At 36.4% G+C, this 26,524-nt stretch overlaps 1 protein-coding gene across 7 annotated transcripts in view; it reads left to right on the forward strand.

The window, feature by feature from the left end:
• Positions 1-26,524, forward strand: part of BAZ1A (bromodomain adjacent to zinc finger domain 1A) — a 172,294-nt gene that overhangs the window by 62,106 nt on the left and 83,664 nt on the right. For 2 of the 7 annotated variants that reach the window (XM_079119406.1, XM_079119408.1), the window contains exons 1-3: positions 3,105-3,968; positions 4,441-4,611; positions 15,847-16,125. In XM_079119406.1, coding sequence (XP_078975532.1) covers positions 3,577-3,968; positions 4,441-4,611; positions 15,847-16,125 — 842 coding nt within the window. In that variant the 5' untranslated portion in view covers positions 3,105-3,576. Of the gene's footprint in view, positions 1-3,101; positions 3,969-4,042; positions 4,330-4,440; positions 4,612-15,846; positions 16,126-26,524 lie in introns of those variants that run through there. The other 5 variants (XM_079119412.1, XM_079119407.1, XM_079119411.1 and 2 more) reach the window with 5 other exon arrangements.

Here is a 26,524-nt window from a genome sequence, read left to right on the forward strand (position 1 = left end):
TATTACTGTGGTATTGATGATGACCTTAGACTCTTCTTCCAACTTCCACTAGTATCTCATAATTCATGATTCTAATCAGAAGGGTTTAAATAAAAAGATGTATTCTAAATTTTTGAATGTCAACAATCCAATCTCATACAAGCGCAGTAGTTCTCAATGTCAGTGGTACATTAGAATCACCTGAGATTTTGAAATTCCCAATGCTAAGGTCCCTACTTTAGAGAACTGGGGCCTAGATATGGGCAGACATCACTTTTTCCAAAAACTCCTCAGGTGATTCTAATGGGCAGCCCCAGGTCAAGAAGACTATTCTAACACTAAAGTAGTGTTAGAACAACTGTTTTCAGATATGGAGGGAAACATTCACTGCTTCTAAAGAACAACATGTAGTATAGAAATCTTTAGAGTTAAAATGCCCTAAATTTGTCAGGAAGACATTAAAAAGAACATGATGGAGTTGAGACAAATATCAGATAAAGATATGTGAAAAAAGAAGTTTCAAAGTTAGAGGTGCTCTTGTATTTATTTATAAGACATCTTTCTCAGACAAACTCAGGGTAAGCTATACTTTACTTTTATAACATTGCTAAGAGGTAAGAGTCCTGAAATTTGTTAGGTGTTTTAATTAGACATGAGATAAGACTCAAAACAGTTGTTTAGACAAATTTCAGATTCTTATTACCCTATTGCTTTTACCCCATTGCTTTCCTATATAATTCTCAAAAAATTATTGCTTCTGAAAATCAGTGAACTATCCCTACATGCATTTTAGCAATTTAGCAAAAAAAAAAAAATTTTTTTTAAATGTAATGGTATTTTTGTTTGTTTATACACAAAAGTGTCAGTAGATATACCAGAAAATTAGATATTATGGAAGGCAAGGAAAATACAGTGTAGTCTTAAAAAGACTATCCGGGCAGGAGACGTACATTCCAGCACTTGAGCTTTAATTTCCTCAGAAGCAAAATGAAAGAAGTAACAGTTCCCAGAGTTTTCTTTATGTTCTAAGTAATTACTCTCTGACCAAACCACCTAAATAAGAGACTTTCTTATGTTACCAGTCAATAGAAGACAAGAAAATTCTAGCTCAAGCTTTTAAAACTTATATTCCAAAGACTTGTTTCATCTTTACCTAAAGTGGTATAGCTTTTCAAAATTGTGATTTTTTATCAGAATGTCTCTATAATATTAGATTAATATATATCCTGTGTAGCTAGCATATTTACATTTAACCAATGTAAGGGTGACTGACTTAATGGAGACTGAGGGATTGCATCTTGTGCCTGGTGAGAATGTTTAAGAGCACCAATTTTCTGTTACCTTTCAAATCATGCCTAACTTCGTTTAGGACCAATCCTGGGTCTACCTTCTATATTTCCTTCTAATCTTTTCTACTTCTCTTTTTGCATTATATTACTCAGGCTCATTAGAACTCACAGAATTCTTGTGTTGCTTGTGTTTTCATCATCTCTCTCCCTACAAGATTATACTTTTTTTGCATATATGTTGCACCTCTTATATGAGCTAGTATACTTTTTTGGTATATAAAAGGAGCTTGATAACTGTTTAATAGAATTAATTTTTTAAAAATTAAATGATTATCATTCTATTTCTTTCTCTTTGTTCTCTGCTACTTTAAGTTTCACAGTTTCTTTTACAATATTTCCTTTTTTTTTTTTTTACAAAGTCCCATTTCATGGAGTTTCTTTTAACTACTTTCTGGATACAGCAATGAGCTTTTCACTCTCAAAAGTTAAGCAGTAATTTATGATGCAGGGAAATAATCATGATACCAAAATTCAGAAATAAACAATATGTTAGTAGGAAATGTATGTAATTACTTTAAGAGGAATGTTATTTAATGAGGCAGGTTAGGTATGCTATCAATTTCATTATTATAAACATTAAATCTAAAGTTTCATGTTATAATTTTCTTAACTTTCTTTATTCTTAAGTAATGATCAATATGTAAAATATTTATTAAATATCACATATTGTTAAAATAAACCCTATGTATTCAGTGAATTATGACTTTATTGAAATTTCAGTATGATGAGTATGTTTGAATGAAATAGAATTTCAATTTTGTTAATATAAGAATCCAACTTTAAAATTTGCACTTAATAAAAATAAAATAAACATTACTGCTTTTTATCATGGCTTTAACAAATTTTAAAATTTATCCAACAGTGAGATCCAAGATACACTTGAGTATTCAGAGAATTTCATCAGTTTTTAACTTAGTAGTTAAGTTGGGATTTTGAATTGTGAAGGTGATGCTTGAAATATAGCCCATTCTTAGCATGCCTGGGATGTTGGGTTCTTGATGATGGTCAGCACCAGGAAGAAAAAAAAGTAGTTCATAAAATTATTCTTTTTCTTGTCCCTCTTTTGAGGCTACATATGTGGGTTCTATGTTTTTTTGCCAATAAATACTTCCTAGGTAGAGAATTCTAATTTGTCTGTCAGTACTCTAGTTGGAGGCCAGTTTAAAACACCAAATCTTTAAAGGGTGTACTCTTTTGAAGGGTTTATAGTGGCTAAATCATGTACTTGCTAGTGACAGCATTTCCAAGCTTATGTGCCTTCTATAATTCAGAGTAAGATGCATTAAGAAATAGTATTCATGATTTTTTTAAATACTGAAAGAATATTCTGCCATATGTTCCATTTTGCTAGCTGTATAAGCAGGTAAAGCAGCCTGAGAGAAGTTCAAAAACAAGTTAGATTTAAATAGATTTCTTAATTTTCTGCTCCAAAGTTCAAGTGTACTTAACTTGAATATAAACCTGAAACTATATTGTTTATGTAATTATCACTTCATTGTATTAGTAGTTAGAAGAAATAATGTATTTTGTTGTTTAATAACCATTCTCAACCTTATTTTAGACTCATTATTACATTTTAATTTGCAAATAAGCGAATAGCAAGCGCAATAGCAAAAAAAAAATTAAAACAAAGCTGGTAAAAATTCTTTTCTACTTTAGAAAATTATTTTCAATTCAAAAGTTATGTATATTATGTACATTAAAATTAGTTTCATAAATAAAAAGTACTGATATGGGAAATTTGCTGTAGAGAAAATTTTAGTAAATCCATGATCTTTCAAATTCTAGTTGAATTAGACATTACTCTTTTGCAAATTATTTTCTGTGGTTTAAATATTACTTTTTAGAGGGTGTGTGTTATTTACTTGTAAATATGTCGGGGTCTCACAGGCATGATGACATTTTCTAACATATTTCTCCTGCCACGGGCTATTTAAATCTTTGACTGAATTGCCCTAAGTGTTAAAAAGAACTGATGTCAAGAAGGTATGTTTTGTTCAAGTTGCATGTTTACACGCACAAAACATCTTTAGATATGAATTCTAATTTTGAAGAAAAATATCAAAACATTTTTATTTCTTAAACATTTCTCTTCCCACGTTTAAAATACAATTTAAATCGTAAATGGAATCCCAATTACGTGTAGCCAAGGGTTGGTGAGAAACTTGAAGATGAAGGCTTTACTGTGAGCCATGCGTCCATGAAACGTCGGCGCTTTCCCTAGATCTTTTGGCTGATAATCTCAAACATGGAGGATGCTTCTGATTCTTCACAAGGGGTTGCTCCATTAATTAATAATGTAGCTCTCCCAGGCTCTCCGCCGTCTCTTCCTGTATCAGTGACAGGCTGTAAAAGTCATCGAGTAGCCAATAAAAAGGTAGAAGCGAGAAGTGAAAAGCTCCTCCCAACAGTTCTTCCTCCTTCGGAGCCGAAAGTAGATCAGAAACTTCCCAGGAGCTCCGAGAGGCGGGGAAGTGGTGGTGGGACGCGATCCCCCGGCGCAGAGCAGGGCAGTGGCAGCGTGAGAAGCCGCGGCCCCGGGCACAACAAGGCCGGCAAGAAGCGACCCCCCGGGAGGATCGGGTCCTCTTTGCCTTTTCAGTTGAGAAGGTGGAGAAGTGGCAGTCGGAGTGCTCGCAGGTGAGGGGCTCCTTGCGGTCGCTCCGGGGCCGGACGGCGCCGGCAGGGAAGTGTAGGCGAGCGGGGGAACAAAGCGGAGCGGCGCCAGGGTCCGCCCGCGGCTAGCGCCCTCGCGGCGTGGGGCTGGCCGGCTGCGCGCCGAGCACGTTGTGAGCCCGGCTGCGGCGGCGGCGGCAGCAGCAGCAGCGGGCGGGGAGCCGGCGCAGGGGGAGGGGGCCGCCGCGGGGCGCCTGGCCCCATTGTGAGCCGCCCGCGGGGCGAGCCGAGGTGGGGCGCACTTGGAGGGCAGAGGCGGCGGCTGCTGTACTCGCTCAACACCCGGGTGGCGGCAGGAGAGAACTCGGCTCCAGTAACAGCCAAGGCGCGTCAGTCACACAAAAGGCAGCGGAGCTCTCCCCGGCGCGCGGACCGGCCCACGCCGCCGCCAGCACTCCCCACCTTACCGGCTTTCCTTTCCCTCCAATTTTGATAGGGAAGCGGGGCCGACACCGGCGGCAGAGGGTCGGGGCAAGCCTGCGGGCGGACAGGAGATGCCGCTGCTACACCGAAAGCCGTTTGTGAGACAGAAGCCACCCGTGGATCTGCGGCCGGACGAGGAAGTTTTCTACTGTAAAGTCACCAACGAGATCTTCCGCCACTACGAGTAAGGACCGGGCCGAGCGCGGGGGGGGGGGGGGGGTGCGAGGGGTTGTAGGGACTCCCTCCCCAGCGCCCTTTTGTTTCGCTCCTTTTTCTCGCCCTGGGTTCTTGGCAGGGCGACTTGAAAGTGACGGGTGGCTGAGAGCCCGCTTTTCTCTGCCCTCCCCTGACCCAACCCGGAGACTACGTGGGGCACCGGTTGCGCCACGCGTGTGGAAAGCGGGTCGGGTCGCGGCGGAGGAGACTGGGCGTCCTCGGCTGATTGTGGGGACTGCCCCTGGTCGCTGCTGTCGCCGGGCCGGCTGTCCGCCGGGCGGCGGAAACTCCCCGCTTTGCCCCTCCCCACCGCGGCTACACGCGCACTCGGAGGCCAGTTCCGGGATCCCCGCCCGGCGGCTCAGGGGATCCCCGCTCGGGTCAGCGGCGCGGGCCCGCAGTCCCTTTGCCCAGAGAGGGAATCCCTGACCTCGAGGGCTGGAAACGGCCCGACAGGGCTTGATTTCCTCTGTCGGGAGCAGGTTCTGACGTTGGGGCTGCCTGGGGTAGGGGTATGAGGAAGGGGAGTTGAGACTCTCTAGAAGGGAAGGAGGGGGCTTCCCAGCGAGCGAACTGGGTGCTGTGGGACCCGAGACACGAGAGGCTCCGCCGACGTCCTTCGATCCCGCGCGGCTAGGCCTCGGAGTGTGCGACACGAGCAGTGCGCTCTGTCACCGCCTCTTGGTGACTAACTCGCGTCCCTAGGGAACTCGGCGTCTCCGCCCCCAGGAGACCGGTGAGGAAGAAGTCCGGTTCGGGCTGCGGAAAGAAGAAGGGGGAAGACAGCCGGGCCCTGTACGCCGCTGGTTTTCACTTTCGCGTTGCCAGGTCGGCGGCGGTGGTAGTTGGGGGAGGGCGTTAAGGCAAGTTCAACTCCAGCCTCTGCTAGTCGCCTCTTTATCCCCCTGTGCATGTGGGCCGCCTGACATGTGCCACTCGCTATTGTTTTGATAAGAACCCGAAGCTGCTACTGGTGTAGTTTTAACCCCCACATTTTCAGTCGGTCTCCTGGTTTATCCCTAGAGATACCGTTGTCCAGTGACTCGAAGCAGTAGTGAATGATTTAGTGATTGTGTTTAAACAGGATCTCCAAGTAAAAATTTGAATTGATCAGTCCCTGATCCTGATCTTCCCTTTTTTCTTATGCTTTATCCTCTCCACTCAGAAGGAATCCCTTTGTGGTTTAGAAACCATGTGTTACAACAAGCAAATACATTGCGTATAGGAGGCCCCTTTCCCGAAGTTGGGGGTGGGGTGGGGCGGTGCTTGATCCGGAGTGGTCTGCACCTGTCTGAGGAGTGGTGAGGTTAGAAAAGTCAGTTCCTTTGAAAGTTTATTTTAAATAAACCCCCTTTTCTCCTTCAACTCGAGGGAAAGGGTTACACATAAACATGTTATATCTAGCGAAGTAGATAGTACTTTCCATCAGGCAATACTTTAAGTAGGAGTGCACATCTCACTCTACTCCTGTACAGACTTGTTTTGTTACTCAAATAGAGTTCACTCTTGTAACTACTTAAGTGAATTTGGATTAGGTAACTTGACAAGGATGATGTCTTTTTTTTTTTTTAATTTAAGCTAAAATTCTTAGTAACAATTCTGAAGTTTTGAAAAACTGTATTTAAGAGTGCCAAGTAAATAGGCTTAAAGTTCAAACTTTTCTCCTTTGATATAAGCCGTCTCTTTGTAGAGGCTGAGATAAATATGGCATTTATCCTTTGATTTAAAACAGCCTTCATGTACTTTGGTTCATGAGATGAATTATTTTAACTGTGCAGAAATCTGAAACGATGAAGTGAAGGAGATTTTTGGCATTGCAAACCTACCTATCTTCATTAACATTAAGAAACTGTCCTTTGTAGTCTTATGACATTAAAATTTTTTAAATAACTTGTTTTTTTTTTTTTTAACTTTTATTCTTTCAACTTTGCTAAAGTGTTGGGTTTTTGAAAGTTACAAGCTGTTCATGTAAGATGATTGGTTTGGGATCAAAGTTATTTGACTATTTACCCTGAACAAAACAGTATTACTGGTGTTCCTAGATATTGATTCTTATGATTTTTGAATTGGAAAAATTGGAAGAAGACTGTCATTTAATTGTGTTAAATTTTGAGTTAAATGATTATAAATAAATCTTTTAAAAAATGCTTTCAGAGTGCATGATATATGATAGTCTGCTGTATTAGGTAATTTGATCTTTGTCACAAATCTGGAGAAACTTTGCAGGAAATCTGTTTGCACTCATACACTAAATTACCAATTAGTTTGTGTGAATTTGTTGATTTTCCTTAAAGTATATTGTTTTAAATAATTTTGTATTTACCTGAAGACTGTTACGCTCACCTATTTGCTCCAATTTTTTTATTTCTTGAATATAAAATTTTCTGCCTCAGTTAGTCTTAAAGAGTTTTTCTACACCTCCTGGCCTTGATCACTTCCCCATATAATTTAGAGTATCTCTGCCTGTAACTCTGGTAGGTAGAGTTTGCCAGAGACCTTTTTATTGTTAAGTATTTTTCTGTTTCTATCTTATAGTCCACTTAATTTAAAAAAAAATTTTTCTTTAGTTGTCATTGGATCTTTATTTTTGTTTATATGTGATGCTGAGAATTGATCCCAGTGCCTCACACATGTTAGGCAAATGTTCTACCACTGAGCTACAACCCCAGCCCACATTGTCTTTTTAAGCAATGAGCACCTCTCCTTTTATCTAGTGATGTTTCCTATTACTGCCTTGTGGAGCAATGTACTTGTATCACATTTTGTCTTTAAGACCTGGAATTCTTTGGGACAGGGACTATGACTAGAATAGATCCTCAGTGATCATACAGTACAAACTCTTTTACTTTGTTTGTTTGAATTACATGCTCTTTAACTAATTGCTAACTCTTGTTTGACCTGCTTTTATAAGCAAAGAAGACTCATTAAAAATAGCACATTAACTGTAGGCCAATGCAAAGCTAGTTTAGTCTTAAGTCAAAGATTTATGCTATTGAAGTTTTGGTTAGCTGATGACAATTTTGTTTTGTATTTATTTTTGGCTGTGGATTATTAAAAAATGGAACAGTCAAGTCTGAACACTAGAAATTCTAGATTTGGGGGTTAGGAAAATGATTTGTTATATTACTCAATGACTTAATCTTCTAAGTAAAATGATGGTTTGTTAGTCGTTTGGAATTGGAATATATTTCCCATCTTTGAGTGAATCCAACCTTTTAAACAAAATTTAGGAGCCTCTTCCACATCAACTCAGAGGCATTCCAGATTGTATTTTAACCTGGCTGTCCTGTGAAAGAGGTTTAACTAGCTTGTAGTTTTCATTGTTCATCAGCTGTCAATTATTAATTCAGTTTTTTCAGTAGCCCCTTTTCACAGTTGAGGAAACTGGGGTTAGGGTGGGCAGAGTAAGTACATGGTCACAGTATCCAAAATCGCTTATCTTGCTGGAATTTTAATTCATGTCTCTAGGGTTTTAGAATCTGTTCTTTTTGCTATGTACTATCACATGAAACTTATTATAGAGAATTCATGCTGATATCTGTTGAAGTTTGCAGAAGTATGCACCAAGAGAATAGTATTGTGTGGAATTCAAGTTGACCATCTAGATCTTTCTTTAGGTACCACTCCCTACTGTTTGTTCAGACATTTGCCTTCAGTACTACCCACCTCACTTATTAAACTTTAGGTCTTAAATGGACAAACCAGAATGCGATCAGTTAATAGTAAGGAAAACATGACTTCTACACTTGACTAGTTTCCATGCTGATGATCAGTTGTGTGAAATATAGTTGTAGTCAAAGGCTATTTGGTGGTATGGGTTTTCAAAGGAAGTAGGATAAACTTCATAGCTAATGTTTTCAAATTAGGTGTTCAGCTCTTCTTTAGGAATAAGTCTGCCACATGGCCCTGATACTTGGGTCCATTAATCCTTTTTTCTTAGAGGGTATAGCAGAGATTCCTAAATGCTTTTTAATTAATTAATTTATTTTGATGCTGGTGATTGAACCCAGGACTTGGCACCTGCTAGTTAACTACCATTAAGCTACATCCCCACCACTTTTATTTTATTTTGAGATTGAGTTTCTCCATACTGCTCAGGCTCCCCTTAAAGTTGCAATCCTTCTACCTTGGCTCCCTAATTACAGGAATTACAGGCATGTGCCACCACAACTGGCTTCCTAAATGCTTTTTGAGTTTTACCTTCTATCTGCTTAACAGATTACCATGTTTTGCATCTATACACTCTTTCTTTATGCAGACTATGTATATCAGCTATTATAGTGTAACAAGTCACCCCAAAACTTAATTAGCTTGGAGTAAGAACCCATTTTGTTTGCTCGCTTTTCTATGGATTGATTGTCAGTTTGGTTTCTTTGTTGTCCTCTGGACTCCTCACTTAACTGTAGTTATCTAGAATCAAAACTGAAACTCGATGGAGTAAAAGATGGTCTCTGTCACCTGATTTGGGACCTCAGATGGTATAGCTTTTCTCACCATGTGGTCTTTCATCCTCCAGAAGCTGGTCTGTGTTGCTTTACATGAATATCTCAGGGTTTCAAGAGGGTGAAGGCAGAGCTTCTCAATGTCATCTCTATCTTGCTGATAAATCACAATTCAAGGGATTGTGAAATAGACTCTTCTTAGTGAAAACATTCAGTGTCATATTTCAAAGGAATCTACACACTTTTAGCCTTCTTTGCAAATAGTCTACCACAGTTGTTAAGATTTTTTACTTTGGTCATCTTGATTGGATTTTGGATGTTCACTGATAATCTAATTGATATTATCCACCAAAACACAATGTGGACATATCTTGTTGGTTTTCCCTGTGCTACCTATAATAATGATTCAAATAATTTCTTCCTAAAATTTGTTGTTCCTGGACTTGCCTTTAGAAGCTGCCAAGAAGAAATATCTTTAATTATTTAACTTTTTTCTGCCTCTTTCTACTCTCCTTTCCAGTACTGAATTTCATCTTCTTTAAACATACTTAAAAGTCTTCTGTGTATGTCTGGACATTGTTTCTCTGCTGTCTTGGTTATTCTCCTAGAATCTCTGCTAATGTGATCCCCAAAGAGTAAAAATTAATAGTATTTATTGAGTACACTAACATTATGGAAGCATTTGTTTAGAATTATCTAATTTGATTTTTACACAAACTGTTTATGAAGATATCCCCATTTTACCAGAAGTTCAAAGAGATTATGAAACTTGTCCATAACTGAATAATAAGAGGAATAAAAGCTAGGTTTCAGACATCTTACTTTCTCATTCATATGTGTACTTTCTCTGTCTAGATACACATAGAAATAAAGGAACTGCCCAGCAAGAGTACATTTTTTTATTCCTGACACTCTACTTTGAAGAGTCTTTGGAGATACTGACAAAATTTGCCCCTCTAGTGAGAAATGAATGAATATCTACAACATAATGGCACAAATCATATATGTTTTTTGGAGCAAGTATAATGCGAACACAGAAAAGAGAGAGCTGATCACTGCTGGGGAGTTGGGAAAGCCTTCAAATAGGAAATGATAATGTGAGTTGAGTCCTAGGATAGAGCTTAGGAGGCATAGAATGGAACAGAAAGAGATTCTGTATAAATGTTCTAAAGAATTCTTTCTGAGCAAAAAGAACTATAAAAACATAGAAATGAGAATTTGTATTTCATCTGAAATTTGTCTTTTTTTACATTCATCATTATGACTTTACATCAAGTAGTAGTATATATTTTACCTTTGTTGATTATCACTTAATGGTTTAGTCTCCAATTTAAAAAATCATCCTTGCACCAGGCATGCTGGCATGTGCCTGTAATCCCAGCTGCAGGGAAGACTGAAGCAGGAGAATCTCGAGTTCAAAGCTAGCCTTAGCAATTCAGCGAGACCCTAGGTAGCTTAAGGAGACCTTATCTCAAAATAAAAAAATAAAAAGGGCTGGGGATGTGGCTCAGTGGTTAAGTGCCGTTTGGTTCAATTCCTGGATTAAAAAAAAAAGTCATTGCCATTCCTCAGTTTTGTGCCGTCTATAGATTTTACTGACCTGTCTTGTATGTCATCTAACTTTGTCTAAGGCAGCACCAAGTAAAATGTAAAGTAGTATTTCATTAAGATTTTTTTTTTAGTTAAATCTTATGGGTTTTGGGGGTTTTTTGTACTGAGGATTGAACCCAGGGTCTCCCTTAGTTGCTGAGGCTGACTTCGAACTCATGATCCTCCTGCCTCAGCCTCCCAAGTCACTGGGATTAGAGGTGTGTACCACTTGCCTGGCTATCCTATGCTTTTATTAGTTAAAAAATTTCCCTGACCATCTGTAACATAAACATATTTTTCCTCTAGTTTGTTAGTATTTACGTAAGGCATGTTTATTCTGTCCCGTCCATGATCTCCCTTTTTTTTTTTTTTTTTTTTTTTTTTTTTGCCATGCTGGGAATCGAACCCAGGGCCCTGTGCTTGCAAGGCAAGCACTTTACCAACTGAGCTATCTCCCCAGCCCACTGTCCATGATCTTCTGATGTGCTCTTGAAATCCTGTCAGTAAAGGAAATTGTTAAAACAACCTGTCCTATTTTGTAGAAGTAATTACCTTTTTAAGTTTTAGGCCATACTTTTCATCCCTTGTATATCATGGGCTACTTAAATCAGAAATTACACTGGTTTTTAGCCTATTGCTGTATTTCTCAGTTTATAGTAATTATTTTTGTGAGTAGGAGAGCCCACCTTGTCCCTTAGATCTTTTCTGCTGAATTGTTTTGGATCTTTCTTAGCACATATTATATATCTGGTTAATAGAATTTTGACCCTTAGTATAATATAGTTTGTGTTTATCTAAACTGTATTTAATGTCACTTAGTTCTTTATCTTATTCTTATCTTTATCTTATTCTTATCTTAGTTTTTCTGTTGCCCACAAATTAACATTATGTTGTCTTTGTTCCTTAGTTTGTTCACCAGAGAGTTGGTTGATTTATAGTATAGATATGTTCTTAAAAAGGTACACTACTTTGTAACTCAGAAGCAATTTTTCCTTAAGAAGCAATAGTAAGGAAGAGGGAGACCAGATAATCAATATTTTAGACTTTGTCTCCTGCACCTACCCAACTTTACAAATGTAGGAGAAGTCGGACAACTCAAAAGTATGGTTGAGGTCATGTTTTAGTAAAACTATAAAACAGATGGAGGACTGGATTTGGCCTTCAGACCAGTAGCATGCCCACCTCTGGTATAGAGGATTACTGAAGGAATGTAGTCACAAATTGGATATAATAATTAACCTTTGTCTAAAGTTATATCAACATAAAACAATACTTTATATTTTATGTTTTTTTGTTCCTAATAGTAAAATATGCTTCTTGTAATGTAAAATTGATGAGGCATTGTAACTTACCCCCTTGAGTTCAATATTATCAACAAACTCTACATATTTGAATGTATATTGATGAGTAGGTGAAGTATGTGCAGAAGTACAAAAATGGGAGAAAGAGTGTAACTTTAAAGATTAGTGCTGCGCTTTGATGAATAAGTGGGAAATAGTCCTTGGACCACCCTGCCTTGGCCACCTAAAATAACCACTGCAGTAGAATGGTAGATCTCCTGAGGACAGATCTTTAAATAGTGAGGCTATAATGTAACAATAATTGTAGATACACAAAGGAAGCAAACAGCACAAGTTGCAGGAGATAGTGTCAACCTTGTGGGAGTAGAAGGGCAGCTATACCTAACTGGTTACTGACTGTACTCTTTCTACCTCATCCACATTTAATGGCAATTTGTGGAACTTGTGCCATTGCTTGTTTTGATATTTTTAGACAGTGTTAAATCTAAATAGCGTCTGTTGCAACTCACTTATATCCCTAACTGTCCTCCTACCATGGCCTCAGGTACCCCAGGGTGTGCTTAGTATTCCAGCCTAACTGTTGTGGCTTGAAATACGCTAATAGAGAAGCTATTACATGGCCATGTGGGTTATTAAACACTTGAAATGAGACCAATCCAAGTTAAGAAGGGCAGTAAATATAGAATGTACACTGGATTTTGAAGATTTACTACAAAAATTTAAAATTTTATGTTGATTACATATTGAAATGAAATTATCATAAGTTAGTGGGTCAAAATTAGTATTTCCTTTATTTTTAAATGGAACCATTAGAAAATTTAAAATTATATATATGCCTAGAAATCTATTTCTGTTAGCACTGGTTTACAGACTAATAGGTGTGAAGTTAATTTTAAAAATTTTTTTAAATGGCATTAGTGTAGTTTAAATTATTAGGCCTATCATGCTATTTATGTATGAAAGTGGAAATTTACAGATATATTTGTTTCTAAAGGAAAAAGTTTAGGATTTTTTAAGATTTCTAGGTGGGACTGCAGTTTTAGAACATTAAAAAAGACCTTTTTCAAAATCTATTCATTCATTCATTTTCTTCTGCACTACTGAAAACTACCTATTGGGTATGTTTGTTGTTTACCTCTTAGCTAATAAATTATTTATTCTGACTTTCTTGCTTATAAGAACCAGATTATGTCTATCTCTTCTCTTTGGCATTTTCTTCTTCTCTTCCTCCTTCTCCTCTTCCTCCTCCCTAGGTCTTAACACCACTTCTTCAAAAAATGTTCCTAATCTTTTTTGCCTTTCTCCACCTTTTTTTTTTCTTCTGGATTCGCCTAGGATATCTGTCTCTGTCTTTTAAAGTTAGTCACTTTTTACTTTGCAGTCTTAGTGACATACAGTACCTCCATTATTTTCTATACTAAAATATACTTCAAAAGAATCTTTTTTCCACTGAATTAGAGCATGCAACTTTGGAATGTGTATGTTATTTCTGTAGATCTCATTTATGTTTAAAGTATGGTTAGTTTCTCTTACTTTATTTCCATAGATTTCATTTTTTATTTTTTGTTTTATAAACACAAATGAAACCATCTTTTTGTTTTGTTTGGTACCAGGATTGAACTCAGGGGCCCTTAACCACAGAGCCACATCCCCAGCCCTTTTTTTTATTTAAAGACAGGGTCTCACTGAGTAGCTTAGGGCCTCCCTAAGTTGCTGAGGCTGTCTTTGAACTTGCAATCCTTCTGCCTCAGCCTCCCAGATATCTGGGATTATAGGCGTATGCTACTGTGCCTGGCTCTGAAACCATTTTAGTGGACTTTCCCTAGATCTTTGGAGATCAAGATTACTATAGGGATAACTTAAACAGATAAATATTCTGGCCAGGAAATATACTTATAGCAATTAAAGTAGTTTTAGAATGTTGAGAGAAGGAAAATAGGGGATTTCAGGAAGAAGAAAAAAATTTAAAAATAATGACTTAATTATATTGCCTATATATAATTTTGAAAAGTAGACCAGTACTCTATAGAGGAGGAAAAAAATGTACTCATGACTTACCACTTGGACGCAGCCATTATTAACCTTTTTTCATATATCTGACTTTTTATACTTTAAAAATATTTCATTGTAAAATGATACATTATAAAAACTTAACATAGAAATACTTAAATCATAAAAAATGTTTTCTTTTCTTTCCATCCCAGTCTCCTCCTTTCTTCATAGGGAACCTCAGCTTATAGTACATATATAAACATATACACATTTTTTTGTTGTTAAAATTAAGTAGGTAAAATTGTGTAGTCACAGTAGTTAGGCTATGGAACCAACCTAGGTGCCCTTTAGTAGATGAATGGATAAAGAAAATGTGGTACATATACACAATGGAATATTACTCAGCCATAAAGAAAAATGAAATTATGCCTTTTGCCAGTAAATGGATGGAACTGGAGGCTATCATGCTAAATGAAATAAGCCCATCCCAAAAAAACCAAAGGGTGAATGTTCTCTCTCTATATAAATGCTGACTCACAAGAGGCAGGGTGGTTGGGGTGGGGAGTAGGAGAAGAGGTTCAGTGGATTGGGATGGGGGGAAATGGGGTAAGGGAGGGGGAATGGGAATGGGAAAGACAGTAGAATGAATCAGACATAACTTTCCTATGTTCATATATGAATACACAACCAGTGTAACTCTGCATTGTGTACAACCACAAGAATAGGAACTTATACTCCATGTACATATGACATGTCAAAATACATTCTACTGTCATGTATAACTAAAAGAACAAATTTTAAAAAAGAAAGAAAAAAAAGATTGTTTTTTTCATATCCATTGTCCCTTAGAAATCTTATTTTTTTAAGTCTCTGTTGCATTTTAAAAGAGACTAGATAGAATTTTTGAAAATAAATGCTCATATTAAAAAGTTCTAACAGTACAGAAAAGCAGTAAACAGTATAGACCCCCAGGCTTATCCCTTCTCCCTAGCCATTGCTCTGATTTTTGTATACCATTCCAAAAATCTATGTTTCTGATTACCTTTTTTTCCCCTTTCTTTTTATTCCCTTTTAAATTATAACACAAATAAGATCGTTCTGTATTTTTTTAAAAATACAGGAGTGCTCAGCTAGGCATGGTGGCAGACACCTGTAATCCCAGTAGCTTGGGAGGCTGAGGCAGGAGGATCTCAAGTTCAAAGCCAGCCTCAGCAACTTAGCAGGACTCTGTCTCTATATAAAAAAATTAAAAAAAAAAAAAAACTGGGGATGTGGTTCAGTTGTTAAGTGCCCCTAGATTCAATCCCTGGTACAAACAAACAAAAAAAAGATAGGAGGGTTCAAACTAGAAATAGAATTGTTTTTATTTATTTTTTCCTATTAACATGTTAAGAACTCTTTTACTTTTTAATAACTGATTTTTCATTAATGAAGTACCATGATTTTATTTAACTTTCCTTGTATTATTATATGCTTACATTTCTCAGTTTTTCACTATTATGTTAAAGACTTAAAATTTTATGGTTAAGTGCTTGAATTGACTAGTGTTTTGACTATTTTAAACTTGAAGATTAAAAGGAAAAAGAAAGGTTCATTTTCAGTTTGACTCTAGACTTCAAAACTGTTAGAATTTGGAGTCCAGTTTTGGCTGATGTGCCTGCCTTTAGTTGCAGAATGTAAATGTCTACTTTAAATGCACTTTTTAGGTTTGTCTTAATGTATAAGTTGATCAGATATTAAACCCTTGTTTGAATTCTATGATTCCATGAGAAATTTTGCTTGAAAGGCATGGAAAAAAATTTTAATAAAGGTATCAGCTTTAAATGTAAAACTTGTGAAATGATAGGTAATGGGTTTTTGTTTTTGTTTTTTAATCAGTGACTTTTTTGAACGAACCATTCTGTGCAACAGCCTTGTGTGGAGTTGTGCTGTGACGGGTAGACCTGGACTGACATATCAGGAAGCACTTGAGTCAGAAAAAAAAGCAAGACAGAATCTTCAGAGTTTTCCAGAACCACTAATTATTCCAGTTTTATACTTGACCAACCTTACCCATCGTTCACGCTTACATGAAATTTGTGATGATATATTTGCATATATCAAGGATCGATATTTTGTTGAAGAAACCGTGGAAGTCATTAGGAACAATGGTGCAAGGTAAAGTACTTTTAATTTTTCCTCTTGATAAGTATATATTCACATTGCTCAAAGGTTAAAAAAAAAACACAAAAGTGTGACCTGAGGAAATCTTCCCTTCTACTGTCCTCTAGCTACTTTGTTAGCCACTGATAGCCTTAGTGTTAACTGTTCCAAAGCTAATATATACATGTGCCACCAAAAACATGTACACGCATGTGTCTGTGGATCTATACAAACAAACATACACGTATACATTCTTTCCTCTTTTAATAGAATAGATAACATGATTCTCTATAACCTTTTTCACTGAAATATCCCAGGGATCAGCCCATTGCTATATAACTACCTTCTTTCTCTTTAATTTACTGTATAATAAATTTCATTATGTGGAAATTCAATTAAAAAAATTTTTTTAGATGTTGATAGACCTTTATATTATTCATTTATTTTTATGTGGTGCTAAGAATCAAACCCATTGCCTCACACATGCTAGGCAAGTGCTCTATCACTGAGCCACAATCCCAACCGCTTGATTTTTTTTAAGAGTAAAAAAATCCTTAGATAATGACATCTACTGTGTCCTCATTATGTTACCTAGTACTTTATTTTGCAGTAGCTGGGGATCAAACCCAGGGCCTTGTGCTTGCAAGGCAAGCACTCTACCGACTGAGCTATCTCCCCTGCCCTTACCTAGTACTTTGAACATGCTTGTATTCTTGATGGATTTTAGTATTTCATTTAACAAAAGTAGAACTAGGTTTATATACTCTTCTTTAAAATTTTTTTTCATATAGCTTTATTGAGCAGTAGTTCACATGCAGCTCCCACATATAAAGTATAAAATTAGTGTTAGATCTCTTCCCTTTTAGCCATGTCCTCAGGAATAAAGTTTATTTTTCATATATGAAAACTGAAAATGATATAATCTGTGGCACTAAATTGAAAATTATCAGTATTGCTGGGAGTGTAGTTGGGTGGTAGAGTGCATGTATGAGACCCTGGATTCAATCCCCAACTCCAGGGAAAAAAAAGAAAAGAAAAGAAAAGGAAAAAGAAAAAGAAAAAGAAGGCTGGAATATTAAACTTTCACATTCAAAGTTTTTTATTTTTTTGTTTTATTTGTTGTTGTTGTTGTTGTACTGGCGATTGAATTCAGGGCCTCACACATGCTAGATAAGTGCTCTAATTCTGAGTGACATCCCACCCAATTATATTCTTTATTGTCTTATTTGGAAAAATCATTATGAGTTTATGTGTATTTTTAAAAATGTCTTAACTAATCTATTTTAGTTGTTAAATGCTACCCTACATTAGCCTTTAAAAAGTCAAGCGGTGTTTATATTAAGATCTAAAACTGTTGGGATTTGATTTTGGCAAGTAATCCAGGAAGGTTTTTAAAATTATAGAAGCAGCGCTGGGCATGGTGGTGCACACCTGTAATCCCAGCGACTCAGGAGGCTGAGGCAGGAAGTTCATAAGTTCAAGGACAGCCTCAGTTTAGCAAGGCCCTAAGTAACTTAGTGAGTCCCTGTCTCAAAATAAAAAATAAAAAGGACTGGAGATGTAGGTAGCTTAGTGGTAAAGTGCCCCTGGGTTCAATTCCCAATACAAAAAAAAAAATTACAGAAGCCACATCTTAAAAATTGAAGAATTTTTCATGTATCTACCAACTTTTGGGAAAAATTCTGTTAATTTTAGAAACATTAAACAAAAGAAACAAAAAGGGGAGAAACTAATATATCATCAGTGATTCTACCAAGAAAATACCCTTTATAAGAAAGGATCATATTATAAATATTGTTGGAGTATGTTTAATTGTTTATACTTTGGGTGGTCTACTTAGTAGATTTTTGTGTTTTGATTTGTATTACTAAAGGGAATAACAGAACCATGTTTGGAACCATAAACATTTTTTTTCTCTTTATGACCACTACACAATTTATGCCAAAAATGTTTTATAATTTACAAATCATTATGATATAGAGATCTTTAACATTAGGAACATAATGTCCAAAAAACTGTAGTGACTCAAATGTTTTTCCTATAACCTTTTTGTTGTATTTTAAAAATGGACTTTGAAAAGTTGTAACTCTTTCTAACAGTTGTAAGCTGGGATGTATTAATAGAAAGGGGAAATCTGTGAATAATTTTATTGAAATTCATTAAGAAATGCCTCTGCATTTTCAAGAATCTTTTAAATTGTGAAATAGAAATTGGTATTTTGCTGAAAAATATTAAGGCTTAATTTCTTTATGTGTTTGCCAGTCTTAGACTGTGATTATGCCTCAAATTTCTCCCTACCCTTAAGTACAACATAGTATTTGAATTGTTCCTCCCTGACCTATGTAGCTACCTATCTCACTTTTTGGCAAGTTATATAAGTTATCTCTTCTAGATTTCTTTTAAAGAGCATATAAAGTTTCAGAGATATGAGATGAGGACCATTTTTATGTTGAATCAGTCTGCATAGGTACTCTGTATCTGCTCACCCCAATATTCTATTTCTTTTTTAAAAATATTTTTAGTTGTAGATGGACACAATACCTTTATTTATTTATTTTTATGTGGTGCTGAGGATCGAACTCGGTGGGTGCCTCCTACATGCTAGGCGAGCGCTCTGTCACTTAATTATAACCCAAACCCCTATTTCTCCTTTTTTTAGCACGTTATTTTTTCAATTTTTCTGATGGTTTTTAAAAAAATTTTTATTGGTATGTTATAATTATGCATAATGATGGGATTCATCATTACATTTTCATACCTGTACACACATTAATCTTATTTTTCATTTACTTTTAAGTATCTTCCTCCCGACTCCCCTGCTATTTTTGCCTCTCATAAGTATAGATTCCGTGCTTCCTCCCTGCTGCCCCTAAGACTTTATACTTTGAAATAAGCAACCAGCTAACATTTTTCTAAAAAATCCTTTGTTATTGCTATGGCAGAGTAGTAAAGAGAACCACTGATTACTTGACTAAGATATGTGAAAAAAAAGAATAATTTGATTCTTTACTCTCCCCATCCTAATAACCAACTGCCTTGTCTCCCAGATGCTTTCACATTTGTTTTCTACTTCATCAGAGCTTATGGAAGTAGTAAGAGGACTGGGGCTCTTGTGAAACAAATATTAAACTGGAAATCAGGTCTATTAATTCTTAATACTTATGAGGTGCTTTGTGTATTCATTATATCAGTATGTATGAGGCAAGAATTTACTGTCTCCATTTACAGATGAGGAAACAGAAATCTAAAGTTAAATGATTTTTAAAAAGTCATTCAACATATATTTATCTCTTCCATTTGTTTGCACTGTTCTCAACACTGGAGCTATAGCAGGAACAAAACAAAAGTGTGCAACTTCCATTCTGGTCTTAAAAGTATTTGGTGAAAGATTTAAATTCAAACAGGACTGACTTAGAATTCTAATTTCTTTCACTATGTCCTTAGTTTGGGGTTCTAACATTTATTTATTTTTTACTGGTACTGGGGATTGAAGCCAGGGGTGCTTCACCACTGAGTCACAGCCCTTTTAATTTTTTGAGACAAGGTCTCACTGAGTTGCTTAGGGCTTCATTAAATTGCTGAGGCTGACCTTGAACTTGTGATTCTCCTGTCAGCCTTCTGAGTCACTGGGATTATAGGCATGTGCCACCAGACCCGACTCTCTTTTTTTTTCCACACTTTTTTATTGGTGCAGTAGAGTTGTACATAATTATGGGATTTGTTTTTATATATTCATACATGCACACAATTTGACAGTATAATTTGGTCAATATCACTCTCCAGCATTTATTTGTATTCTTTTTTTTTTTGCATTTTTAGGTTTGTGCATTATAGTTGTTCGTACTAATGGGATTTGTTGTTACGTATAGAATCTGGCAGTACATGCACACAGTATACATCCTAACAATATAATTTGGCAAATATCATTCCCTAGCTCTTCCTCCCTACCTCCCATCTCTCACCCTTTGGCCCCTTTCCTCTACTGATTTCCCTTTGATTTTCATGGATCTGTCCCCACTTTTCTTTTCCCTTTTCCTCTCTCCCTTCTGCATATGAAAGGAAGCATACAACCCTTGACTTTCTGAGTTTGACTTGTTTCACTTAACCTAATGGTCTCTAGTTCATCCATTTTTCTGCAAAATTGATTTCATATTTCTTTATGGCTGAGTAAAACCTCATTGTGTATGACTGAATAAAACTCCATTTTCTTTATTCATTTATCCACTGGTGATACCTAGGCTGGTTCCATAGTTTGGCTATTGTGAATTGTGCTGCTGTAAATATGGGTATGCCATGTATCACTGTAATATGATGATTTTAATTCTTTTTTAAAAAATATTTTTAGTTGTAGATGGACACAATACCTTTATTTATTTTTATGTGGTGCTGAGAATCAAACCCAGTGCCTCACACATGCTAGGCAAGCACTCTTATCACTAAGCTACATCACCATCCCCAGTGATTTTAACTCTTTAGGATAAATACTGAGGAGTAATATACCTGGATCATGAGTGTGTGTCTGTGTGTGTGTGTGTGTGTACACGGTGGTTCCATGTCTAGTCTTTTGCGGAACCTCCATATACTGATTTCCATAGTGGTTATACTAATTTACAATCCCACCAACAGTATAAAAGTGTTCTTTTTCTCTACATCCTCTCCAGCATCTATTATTATGGGTACTCTTGATAACTGGCATTCTGACTGGTGTGAGATGAAATCTGTCTTATTTTTGATTTGCATTTCCCTAATTGCTAATGATGTTGAACATTTTTTCATGTATATATTGGCCACTTGTATTTATTTTGAGCAAGTGTCTTTATAGTTCATTTGCCCATTTATTAATTGGGTTATTGGTTTTTGGTGTTAAGTTTTTTTGGTTCTTTATACATTTTAGACATTAATGCTCTGTCAGAGAGTAACCAGCAAAGATTATCTCCCATTCTATAGGTTTCCTCTTCACATTCCTAATTGTTTCCTTTGCTGTGTAGAAGCTTTTTAATGATGCCATCCCATTTATTAACTCCTGGCATTATTTCCTGAGCTTTAGGGATCCTGTTGAAAAAGTTGTTGCCTGTGCCTATATACGAGAGTGTTGACCCTACATTTTCTTGTAGGAGTTATATAGTTTTTGGGAAAGCTTCTAACATCTCTGTGGCTAAGGTAGCAAGTAATTTAAACTCTGAGCTTTAGTCTTTTTTCATCTATCAAATGAACCCTTGCCTAACAGGGTCAACAATGTGACACAATGAATGATAATATTTTTATAAGTGACACAATGAATGTTAATATTTTTATATACTATTGTATTATATACTATTGTATTAAAGTTGTATTATATACTATTGCCATTTCACGTAGGTGTCTTGTTAATATTCGAATGTCTTGATTAGGGGCCACAGAGTTAGTTTCTTTCCTTTTTCCCTCCCTGCTTCCCTTTCTCATGTCCTCTCCTTCCATCTTCCCTTCCTTTAAGAATAAGTTAATAATTTCAGTATTTTGGAAAGTTGTTTATTTATTTAAGACAGTCATTGTAACATTTGTATGTTTTCTAGAAAATGACACACAAGAAGATTTTAAGGCATCTGGGTTTCAATTAACGTCATAATTTTCTTTTTAACGAGTCTGATAATCATTGTTTAATAATGGGTTGGGAGGATGGTGAGCTAGAACACAAAGACATGCATGGTTCGTTCATGTTCTCTTTCCTGCCCTGGGATTGAAGTATTAAGTCCAGAAAAAGGAGGTAGAAATCATATATAAATAAACATTTTATACTCATTATATTGAATCATCATTTGAGAGAATTAAGAGTTTGAGAGACTCTGAAAAATTGACTCAAAATATAATTATGCATTTAGTAATTTTTTTATATTTAAGTGGGCTTTGGGCAACCTGTTTCCAGACATTTTTATAAGCATCTCTTTATATATATTAGAATTGGTACAACAATATATTCTTTGAAATAGATCTTCAAACAGGACTAATTTTTGGAAAAGTAGCTGCTTTTCTACATCATATCTACCTCTAACCTCATCCACTTCACCAGTTCTACCATTTTTTGTATCTGGAAGGAATCTCCAAATATCTGTTGAAATGCTGATATTTGTCAAGAGTCTATGAAAGTCTACATTTTAAGCCACACTAATGGCTTTGGGATATGTATTGATTCCATTTGGGGTAGAGGTGAATATGTGCAAGAAAAGAAAACGTACTACAGAGGAGTAAGAGACCTAAAATTTTGTCTACCTGGAGGGTCAACACTCCCTTAAGGAACCTATATACAGCTATGGTAAATAATCTCATATTTTGCTAGTGTATAGACTTCTTAACACAACTGTGGACTTTAATGTAAGCTGAAAACCCAAGATTGAGTAAGAAAGTCACTGCCACAATGTCCATCCATGTGTTTTACTTCTGATTCAACTATAAAAGCTACTCAAGAGCCTATTGTCCAAAGTCCTATACTAAAATTGAAAGATTAGTGTTGTAACTGTCAAGTTTTTTTGTGATCCTTTTGAACTTTTTTTCTTTTTTGTCACAGGGAGAACCTTTGTCAATTTGTGCATCCAAGTTTTTAGTGACTACCACATTAAGGCTATAGATAATACATAAGAATGAATGAAAGTCTTTTCCTGTGTAGAATCTCACAATTTAAAGGGGCTAAGGATGTTCATGAAGGACCAAAAGAAGATAAAGTGTTGTAAAGGCATAGTTAAGGTATTATGGGAATGGGAAGAATTCATAGCAGATATAAAGCAACAGGTGGCAAAAGATACTTCTAAAACTGGATATAGCGACATAAATAAGAAGTGGCACCTCATAGCAAATAAAGAGCTGAACTACACATTATCTACACAAGTATACTGGCCTGAATCAGTGTATAACTTGGTAGCATTAGAATACATTGCAGAATTGGAAGTATGTCAACATTTATTGAACTTTTCCTATGTGCTAGGCAGTGTTCTAGATGCTTTAATTTTCATTATCATGATAGGTGACTCATAATATTAAAATGTTATATGTTCCACTTATCAAGAATTAGGCTTATAATTGTTTTTAATAACTCTGGTGAACAAACTGGTGTATGCCTATAATCCCAGCTAATTAGGTGACTGAGACAGGAGGATTGTGAGTTCAAGGCAAGTCCAGGCAACTTGGCAAGATCCTGTTTCCAAGTGTGTGTGTAACCTTTTAAAATCTGCCTTTTTCCTATTAAAAGATTTATGTATATGAGACAAAAATGAAAGTCTTAGAGTTCATTTCCCAAATGTGCCTTGCAGAGATAATCACTGTCAAAAATTGAATATATAACTTCAAGTTCACTTCTTTTCTTATATGAACTTTAAAAAAATGACAAGCAGCCTTTTCACTAAGTAATGGTGTGAATGTCTTCTCATATCAGAATAGAGCTGTGTACCATTTCTAATTGGTTTGGCTTGAAATCATTTTAGGAACTATTGGTTCCTAAAAACCTTACTTGGAAAATTGCCTTTTTGTGAGGATGAATAAAGTTACTCTTTTTGCTCTGCCCGTATGTGTTCTCTTGAAAATAATAAACAGCTTTTTCGGGGAGAGCATGGGGTTCTCTCGGTGTTGTCCAGGCTGATCTTGAACTCAGGATGCTCATCCTTCCCCCTCAGCCTCTTAAGTAGCTGGTATTACAGACGCATGCCACTGCTTCTGGCTTGAACTGCGCTTTCTTTCAAATAATGTCTGACAATTACCTGAGTAATAGAGCTTTTGCCGGTGTTCGTTAAATCAGTAAAATGGCAGAATTGTATTTGCACTAAAGAGTTTGATAGCTTGGTTTTTTCAAATGTTATCCTCATACTATTTGGATCTCAAAGTTAAACCATTTTATCTAGTCAAGAAGCATAAGAGACTATGGTTCGATATTGCTTTTAGAACTACCTTGGAAAATAGAGATTATAAAGCTTTTTAATTAGCTGGGCACAGTGGTGCATGCCTGTAATCTCAGTGGCTTGGGAGTTCAAAGCCAGCCTCAGCAAAAGCAAGGTGCTAAGCAACTCAGTGAGACCCTGTCTGTAAGTAAAATACAAAATAGGGCTGGGGATGTGGCTCAGTGGTTGTGTGCCCCTGAGTTCAATCCCTGGTACCCACCCCCCCAAAAAATTAAAAATAAATAAATAAATAAAACTTTTTAATTGTATAAACTGATAATAATGTTGGCATCAAATGATCTCAAATCAACTAGAGCTCTTAACTGTTCTCCACAATTAATGTATATTCCCTCTGAACTTCTAGGTTGCATTGGTAGAATGCTTTAAGCAATTTAGACTAATAAACCTACAATATGGAGAGTAGGTATTTGGTACATAAAACAATTGGAAGTGAGAAAAATGGACTTTTTATCTGTGGAATCTTTTTTATAGTGTTATCCTTAATGCAATTGATGAATCATAATTAAAATGTATTGATATTGAAGACAAAAAAGATGCTAAATATATTGATAAGATAAACATAAAAGATATAAGTGAGAAACAAATAGTTATGTTGATTCAAACATATACATGTGTGGTGGGTCTGGATTAGATTAATCAAGAAGTGTTTGGAAAAGGATTGACTCGAAATTTGAAGGAGAGAAAAACACATAGATTAGCAGAAAGGATTACAAGAGTCAGGCTTCTTATTTAGGCTCAAAGGTAGTACATAGAATTTACAATACATATTAGTTAAATTTATTATAGTTCTTTTTAAAGAACTATAACATTTTTTCAGCTTGTACTACTGATGTTTTATCATATTTCCAGGCCAAAGAATGTCCTAAGCAATATCCTGTCTATAGTTCCTGATGGCCCTAATATGTTTTTTTTTTATTTATTGTAAACAAATGGGATACATGTTGTTTCTCTGTTTATACATGGCGTAAAGGCATACCATTTATGTAATCATAAATTTACATAGGGTAATGTTTGATTCATTTTATTTTTTCCCTTCCCCCCACCCCTCCCACCCCTCTTTTCCCTCTATACAGTCCTTCCTTCCTCCATACTTGCCCCCCCTCCCTAACCCTAACTCTAACCCTAACACTAACCCCTCCCTCCCCCCATTATGTGTCATCATCCACTTATTAGCGATATCATTCGTCCTTTGGTTTTTTGAGATTGGCTTATCTCACTTAGCATGATATTCTCCAATTTCATCCATTTGCCTGCAAAAGCCATAATTTTATCATTCTTTATGAGTGAGTAATATTCCATTGTATATATATACACCACAGTTTCTTTATCCATTCATCAATTGAAGGACATCTAGGTTGGTTCCACAATCTGGCTATTGTGAATTGAGCAGCTATGAACATTGATGTGGCTGTATCTCTGTAGTATGCTGATTTTAAGTCCTTTGGGTATAGGCCAAGGAGTGGGATACCTGGGTCAAATGGTGGTTCCATTCCAGGTTTTCTAAGGAATCTCCACACTGCTTTCCAGAGTGGCTGCACTAATTTGCAACCCCACCAGCAATGTATGAGTGTACCTTTCTCCCCACATCTTCGCCAACACCTGTTGTTGGCCCTAATATGTTGATGATACAATTTTTAAATTTTTTAAAAAAGGGGGCTGTTTGTGATAGTGTTGTTTCTTTGGAATTCTAAGAGTGGAACCTTCTTCTTTTAAGGTATATATCATTGGGTTTGCTCTGTGTATCAGAGACCCAGATTTACAAAGTAATTGGGTTCTGGATTGTCATTGCAAGTTGAACAGTTAAAATTTAAAGCATATATTTATGTAATGTAAGTTGGGAGGTGTTTCCTGGGAAGTACTTTTTATATCCTAAAAGTCAATAAGTAGTCACAAAAATAAATGAAAATAAAACATTTTTTCTGAGCATGATTGATTGATGGATAGATGGATGAATAGATGGGTACTGAGGATAAAACCCAGGGCACTTTACCATTGAGCTACAATCCCTTTTTAATTTTGTGACAGGGTTTTGCTAAGTTGCAGAGGCTGGCCTTCAACTTCTGATCCTCCTGTCTCAGCCTCCTGAGTTGCTGGGATCACAGGCATGTGCCACTGCATCCAACTTGAGCATGTTTAATTTAAATGGCATATAAATCTGTGTTATAAATGTTTCTGCATGGAATCAACTGTGTGATACTTCATGAAAATAGTTCAGTGAAGTTTAGACTGATCATACAAACTTATTTTCTTTAGCGTTCAAAAGACTTTCAAATTTCATTGGCCATTAAGAACAATCTGTCTAATGCCCCTCAAGAAAGTCTTTGAATGTAAATGTTGGGGTTGGGGGTGGTTAGTTTTTATGGCAATTTCTTTATTGATCCTTTGTGATAATGTCAAGTGCAGTGAACTGAATATTCACCAGGACTAATGGTCACTAATAGAGGGTAAGAAAGATAATTAAAATGAGGAATAGCAAGTAAAACAGATTCACA

The sequence above is a fragment of the Sciurus vulgaris genome (genome assembly GCF_902686455.1).
Source record: "Sciurus vulgaris genome assembly, chromosome: 2".
Classification (NCBI taxonomy): domain Eukaryota; kingdom Metazoa; phylum Chordata; class Mammalia; order Rodentia; family Sciuridae; genus Sciurus; species Sciurus vulgaris.